This window comes from Mugil cephalus, chromosome 7 (assembly GCF_022458985.1).
Source record: "Mugil cephalus isolate CIBA_MC_2020 chromosome 7, CIBA_Mcephalus_1.1, whole genome shotgun sequence".
In the NCBI taxonomy this organism is placed as follows: Eukaryota; Metazoa; Chordata; class Actinopteri; order Mugiliformes; family Mugilidae; genus Mugil; species Mugil cephalus.
Genome location: NC_061776.1, coordinates 5,945,618 through 5,953,198, shown reverse-complemented (window position 1 = coordinate 5,953,198; position 7,581 = coordinate 5,945,618). Strand labels below are relative to the sequence as shown.

The window sequence follows — 7,581 nt, the reverse complement described above, 5'->3', positions numbered from 1 at the left end:
CACACGGAAGTTTTTTTCTCGTTCCTTTCAAGAGTCTCACTTCCCCAAACGCGCGCTTGCAGCCATTACGCACGAACTTTTGACATTTCCAGACTCGGTTTTCGAGTTAACCTGTCGCGGGTTAAGCGGACCACACACTGCACAGCCGTAATTACCTTTACACAAGCCTGCAGTTACAAGTCCGGCCCTCCTCCGTGAAGTCTTGATTAGAAGCCTCGGGCATCTCTATAGGCTGTATCGTAAATAATCCGTCTTGTTAAGACTGCGTAAAACCTGTCCATTTAAATGTCTTACAATAAGAAGCTATTGTATTTTTTTCTGTAACGTCCGGATGCATTTTTCGTAACACAAACACATCATTTTTAAAATTAAAATAAATAAATAAAATAAAATCGTGTAGCCAAACCGACAAACGATCCCATTCCCTTTGCATTGATATTTCTGCTTAAAAGGAAAAACATCTAAATAATTTTTAATTTATTTAACAGAGTGTAAATTTTAAGAAGTTAAAGGCTGGCTTATTAACTGCGTTTAGAGATTTTCTTTTAACAGAGGACAAAAGCCGAGAGTTAATAACAAATCTTAAGCGCAGGAGGCATTAAACTAAGAAGACCACCTGTAGTTTCTCCATTGCAGTGCCGGTGTTAGTCTCTCCGTCTCCCAGCGTGAGATTCTGAATCGCCGGGGAAGTTTAATGGAGCTAATCCCACGAGGCCACAGAAAGGCAACTCACACCTTTTCGGTTACATATAAATGAAGCTACAACAGCCACAACTCAGGCACTACGCAGAAAGATGCTGAGCGTTTAACGTCCCGTGCACAGCATCAACTTCACAAACATTTTCCCCCCAGAAATAAAGTTTTGGCGACAATGACCAGAAAGCAGGAGTTTACATTCAATAAAAGCTGTTTTATTCTCAAAATAAAATCTTCTATCAAAGTGGAAATTATACATATTTACAGCCCCGTAAAATTCCATATACAAATGTACAATATATCTACACAAATACTTATATAAATACACTTTTACGCGCTTAAGCAACCCGTATGAGACAGTATTAAGGCATTGATAAATGAACGTATAAATCCATCCTGGAGACAACACGGCCGACTTATGGCCTCGTTTCAGGCAGAGCAGTCTCATCTTGTGTTTAAGACACGGCGGTTCTTTACAGTAAGAAGAAAAAGAAGTGTCTCAACTATACCATGTTACCTATCGACAAGGGGGATCTTGTCAGCTGCGCGCATTGAATTAAGCCCAGATAAGACTCCGCATTCTTCGTGCCAGGTACATTGTTCTGCTGCTGACAAGTCTCATTATTTAAAGAGAAGCCATTAGGCGCTCATTAATGTGCTAATTACAACACGCTGATGGACAATCCCAACACAATTAGTTCACCACCGCCACCCCCCCTCCCCGACTCAGCCCTCTCTATTCAAACCCACGGACGTCATTTGGATAAGGCAAGGAAGGAGCACTTTCCATAAGTATAAGTTCAAACTTGCAGAATAGAGCTTAAACAAATCCGACACACAGTTCACATTAGGGGAGTGCTCAGGACCATAAGTTTTTCATTCAAGCGGGAGTTTGGTGACTCTCTTTAAATAATTTACCAAATAAAAAAACAACAACATTTCAATCAGTCTTTACGCCGCGTTGTCCTCAGAAGAGCTGCTTTTAAAGTCTTTAGTGTCAAACGACATAAGATGCATTTGAGCGTACCACCCCAGCCCTCAATCAAACCCGGGACAGTGGCATCTGTTTGGGGCAGGACACGGAGCTGGCCGTCCCGGACCTCCAGGTCAGTCCAGTGCTCACGTCACTGTACATGGAGCCCGCGGAGGCTTTACTCCCCCAGCAGCACCGCGTGCAAAAAGTCCTCCAGGAGTCCAGGGTTTTACCGGACCAGATCCAGGCCCCCGAGGTGATACCCACCAGGAGGCACATAAAGTACTTGAGCATGAACACGGCGTAGTCCGGCCTCGGCCTGCTCGGGTCCGTCACGCACGTACAGCTGTGCGTAATTTCCCACATCTGTCTGTTGTGTTGCTCGTAAAAGTAACACGCCACGATGACAGTGGCCGGGACGGTGTATAAAACTGTGAACACTCCAATTCGGATCATCAGCCTCTCGAGTTTGTCGGTCTTGGTGCCCCCCTGCTTGATAACACTCCTGATCCTGAACAGGGAGACGAAGCCGGCCAGGAGAAACATGGTGCCGATGAACAGGTAGATAACCAGCGGAGCCAGCACAAACCCCCGCAGGTTATCCAAATTCTGGTTGCCCACATAGCAAATCCCTGCCACGGAGTCCCCGTCCACAGAGCTCAGAGCCAAAACCGCTATGGACTTCATGCTGGGGATGAGCCAGGCGGCCAAATGGAAGTACTGTGCGTAACTGGCTATCGCCTCGTTACCCCACTTCATACCTGCCGCGAGAAACCAAGTGAGGGACAGAATCACCCACCAGATCGAGCTGGCCATGCCGAAGAAATAGATGAGCAGGAAAACGATGGTGCAAAGCGCAGGACCCGTGGTTTCGTAGTGAATGTGCTCGGCGCCGTTCTCCCTGTTGCAGGCCACCTCCTCGTGTCCAGCGATCAGCCTGACGATATATCCAACTGACACGAACATGTAGCAGGCGGAGAGGAATATGATGGGACGCTCCGGGTACTTAAACCTCTCCATATCTATCAGGAAAGTGGCCACGGTCGCGAAAGTGGAAATGAAGCACAGTACGGACCAGAGGCCGATCCAAAACGCAGTAAATGTCCTCTCCTCCTGGGTGAAGTATGGGTTGTGGCAGGGCATGGCACAGTTCAAGATCTGCCCTGTTTTGACGCGGTTGTGCAGAGGGTGAGTGTCGCTGGTCACGGGCACCATGGGCGCACGGCAGAAGCAGCCCTGTTCACATGGAGACGCGGCTGGTTTGTGTTTGCCGGGGATGCCGCGACCGTAGCCGCTCTTCTTCTTGGTGTTGTAAGGCTTCAGGGACCGGTTGGTCGGCTTCGCCACCACGGGGGAGACAGTGGTGGTCTGGCTCCGGTTGTAGTCCATGCACAGCGTGTCCTGGTTGCCTTGCTCCGGGAGCAGGTCGCACCTCATCCGGTCCGGCCAGGGGAAGCCGTACTGCCTCATGAGCGGAGCGCAGCCAGCCTTGGCCCGCTCACACACGCCCCTGCACGGCGGCAGCGGCTTCTTGTAGTCTTCCAGGCAGATCGGCGTGTACATGCTGCAGAGGAAGAAGCGCAAGTCCGGCGAACACTTGATCTCCACCAGCGGCCAGAACTGGTGCACCTCCAGGCCGGCTTCGTCCTGCGTGTCGTGGTTGAACTGGTTGGGCATGTAGGTGTAATTGTAGCCGATGCCTTTGCACAGGGGCACGGAGATCTCCTGGCACTGGAGCTCCTTCGCCGCCAAGCAGCGCGTTGCGTGCAGGACGAGGGTGAACAGCACACACCATCCCGGGATGCTCCTCTCCATCGTTGTTTTTCCTGTGCGCGATTCGTCTTTGACTAAAGTGACAGCGAACTTGCTCTGCAAGCAGGCTGCAAGTCCAATTAATCCAGTAAAGCTGCTAAACTCATGCTAGTGCGCAGACACTCTGTGTCCCTACTTTGTGACTGCGATTTCCCAAAAACAACAACAACAAAGGTTTTACTTTGACACAGTCTCCTCTCTCCTTTGTGTCGGTGCGGCACCGCGCGTCTCTGAGTTCTCAGAGGCTGGTGGGAGCGCTGCGTTTTATAAGGCAGGGACGAGGACACTCCCCCAGCCCGGGCGGGGAGGGAGGGTAAAGTCAAGTCAATGAAGAGTTCCTTCTATAGGTGTTTGTTTAAAATGTTCACCCTGGAGGAAAGGTTATAATCACTTTGTCCTTCTTTAGCCCCCCTCCATCTAAACACACAAACTAATTCACACGCTGCCCTTTACAAACAAAGAGTGGGCTCTGAGATAATAGATACATTATGAGGGAATGTAATTAGGAATGCAGACAGTCCGGAGTAAACTAATATTAAGGCACAGTAAGTTCCTGGATGAGCCACAGATGTAAATGAAATCATTGAAACATACAAATATCATTTCTGTTTTCTCTTAAATGTCACACTACATTTCATAATTCTTCCCCTTGGTCCAGCAACGCGAATCAAAAGTCGTAGAAAAAGTAAAATGTCATGAAACACTGGGAGCATCTGTTAGGACCCGAATTCGCTCCGCTGATAACACGACAATAAATGTCCTGTAACAGTTACAGCAGCGCTCTCCATCATCAACGCGCCCTCAGGGAAAACACTGACTCTCAGCAGACTCGCACAGGGGAGAGGGCCTGTGTACCGCAGTGTGATTTATATTCACCCATCTTCCACTTTCCTCTGTGAAAAATATTTTCAAATTCAGGTTTAAGCAAGATTTTTTAAATATTTCTTTTGTAGTGACCCTGGTTGGGTCATCAACAGAAAGTCTCTGTAGTTTATTGATAAATACATTATGTAATGTAATTAATAGAAACGTTTTTTCCTGAATTTTCCACATGTTATTTGCAATCTTTTAAATCACAAGTGTCAAACATACGGCCCGCGGGCCAAAAGCGGCCCTCCAGAGGGTCTAATTTGATCCGCAGCCTGAATTTACAAACTGCGAAAATTACGCAGAAGACTGCAATGTTTCAAGGAAAATACCTGCTATTCCTAATTCATCCACTTTAGTAAGAGAAGTGGACAGAACCCAAATGGACTTAATTGTGTTAGGAAATTTAATCTTTTTAAAGGATAGTTTATTAAATGTAAACATTCTCCCAAATTACTTGTTCTTCTTTGCATTAAAATAAATGGAAAAAGTCTGGAGTTGTTGTTACTTATAGGTTTTTAATGCTCGAGGTCAAACTGGGCTGTCTGTGGCCCCCGGACTAAAATGAGTTTGACACTCCTGTTTTCAATCATTCAGGGTTCCGATCCTAACCCACCCACAGATTTCAGCAAAGTAAAGCATCTTAACCTTCATCCATCATCATTGTTTGGGTTTAACAGCAGGTGGACAAACAAATTCCTTTTGCAAAACCACTTTTTTTTCCCCTCTTTTTTTTTTTCTTTGCATGCAACCGCTGCAGCTTCAGTTTAATGACAAGCTAGAGAAAAGCCAACGTATTCATCGCCTCTTTCAGCAAATGGTTCCTGAAAGCCACAAGGGAGCACTAGTCGGATGCCGTCCGTCATTCTCCCTCCGCTGGAGTCACAGACGTCCAGTCTTCTTTGGGAGTCTGACAACGTGAAAATGTGAATGTGGCCTCGGAGAAGAATGAGAGTACGTGTCCACACGCCGATGTATGTGTCTGCTGGCATGATGCAGGAGGAACGGGGTGTGTGTGTGTGTGTGTGTGTGTGTGTGTGTGTGTGTGGTAAGGGAGGTCACCGTGGTCTTGTTAGCCCTCAGCAGGGGGTCGTCTTGGTCTAAAGGGAGGAGGCTGTTTGTCTTAACGGTGCCAATGTTTCACTCAGAGCATGCTGGGCCAGCGATTACTGTGTGACAGTGTGTGTGTGTGTGTGTGTGTGTGTGTGTGCAAACAGTTTAACAGTTTCAGAGCTCAGCCCGAATCAAATAAGCTAACACGGGCAGATACAGCAATTGTGATAGCACTAATTAAAGCCATTCACACTTCTTATTGGATTCAACAGCTTCAAATGGAGCTGAGACAGTTTGGTAGACGGGCGGCCGGTCTCCAATCCGCAGGTTTGATACGAGCTAATTAGCCCCAAACACGAGTGTTTGCCAAACGGACGCTTGTTTTAGCTCGACTTGGGGTCTCAGATGAGGAGGTGGGGGTGCGGGTGGTGTGTTTAGGATAGTTAGTTTAGGATATCTTCTGTAGCTCACGCTGTTCTTCTCTTTTTTAGGCAAACAGTGCTCATCCGGTGAGAATAATGTGCGATTTATGCTTTATGCAATTCGATTATAGGACACAGAGCACAAGAGCTGTGATTGGTCGGCTCGGTAGTAACATGTTTCCTCTTCAGTATTTCTGGCTGCTTCTCCATCTCCGCAATTTCCAAAGTGATTGTTTTGGATAAATAAAGATGGAACACATTGAAGAAAGGTTAGGCCTGAGGACAGTGCTGGGTGGTATACCGGTATTTTCTTTCTTTCTTTTGATATGAGACACTGTTTCAGACTCTGTGTAGTCAATGTGTGGTGAACATGGAAAGGTCCAAAACATGAAGCAGCTGAACGTGAAGATTTGTGCCAGAAAAGGTGCCAACGTGTTGGTTTTTTTCTGGGGACAGTCCCCGTTTTGAATGACCTGTCCCCCAGCTAAAACGGTCCCTGAAAATGTCTCCAATTTTAGCTTTTTATGAATGAGAAAAAAAAAATGTTGCACGTAGACTACAATCATTACGGTAGTTGGTTGTGCTGCTATTGCCGTTACAAATGTAGCAGATTAAATAAGTTTAAATATGAATAAATATGTAGAATATATTGTACCTGTTTCTTCTTTTCATCTTAATAACATTTTTTTTTATCTCTGAGCTGTAAATGTCTTTCTACATCATCAGTCAGTTCTAACACGGGGCCATGAAAACCTGTTTTACTACTAGTGTGGGATTATTCTACAATATTTCATCATCATCACAGTAAAACAGTCAATCCTTAGTAAATCTACTGCATTAATTCCTCTCTTGACCAGTAGAAAATGTTGTGAACACGTGATGATGCATGAAAAAAAATACCGTAATATACTGTAATATCGTCAGAATTTTGAAAAATACAGGGGTCTACATTTTTGGTCGTACCACCCAGCCCTAGCTGATGAGGTTTTAAAATACAGCTTTTGCATATATTGTTACCACATTAAAAACTCTAGATAGATCTGAGTGATTTACACAGATCTATGGTATCCCGATAACTCTTCATCATTTCGTTATAACTGGCTGAACATTTTTCTCATGGTCGAACGAGACTCCTCAGACTCCTCCTCCAGACGCCTCACGCTGGCCCAGCCGTCTCCAGGCGAGCCGTGAACCGCAGGTGAAAGTCGCAGGAAACAGGTGCCTCCTCCCTCCTCCTCGGCCAGGGAGAACAAAATAGCAGAGCGAGCATCGGTTACACCGATCGCTGTCTATCAGAGTGGAACGCGTATTGATTAACAAGGCTGATAGACTCGGTGGCCCCAGCCACCAACTGTCGACTACGCCTCCCCGCCTTCTGTGTGCAACAGCGATAGCGGGGTTTAGGGTTACACGCTGGCCCCCTGCATACCAAATTTAAAAGGGTGGAAATGGAATTACTGCATCTGTTTAGAAGTCAATTTCTGCATTCTCCAGGCTGCCCACTCCTCTGTCTTACCGCCCTTCTTGCCTCTCTCTTGATTCCCCCCTGATTCTCCCAGGGCTCTCAAAGTTCACCAAGTAAAAGGCGTGTGTGTGTGTGTGTGTGTGTGTGTGTGTGTGTGTGGAGGGGGTTCTCACAGAGTCACTGAGGCGTGCTGTGAAACTCTGAAATGTTTGTCTTTGTAACCTCTTCATGGAAAGTTTGGCCTTGTGACTCTCGAAGTCTGTCGTTATTACTAAAACATAACGTACTAAAAT

General features: G+C 46.4%; 1 protein-coding gene across 1 annotated transcript; it reads right to left on the bottom strand.

The window, feature by feature from the left end:
• Positions 1 to 889: 889 nt before the first annotated feature.
• On the bottom strand, positions 890 to 3,709 carry LOC125011444 (frizzled-8-like). Its single transcript, XM_047590665.1, has one exon. It carries the CDS (start codon positions 3,482 to 3,484, stop codon positions 1,739 to 1,741), a length of 1,746 nt encoding a protein of 581 aa, XP_047446621.1. The 5' UTR covers positions 3,485 to 3,709; the 3' UTR covers positions 890 to 1,738.
• Positions 3,710 to 7,581: the final 3,872 nt, after the last annotated feature.

Excerpts from the sequence above, each read along its gene's own strand:
- LOC125011444 (XM_047590665.1), bottom strand. The coding sequence starts at position 3,484 with ATGGAGAGGAGCATCCCGGGATGGTGTGTGCTGTTCACCCTCGTCCTG.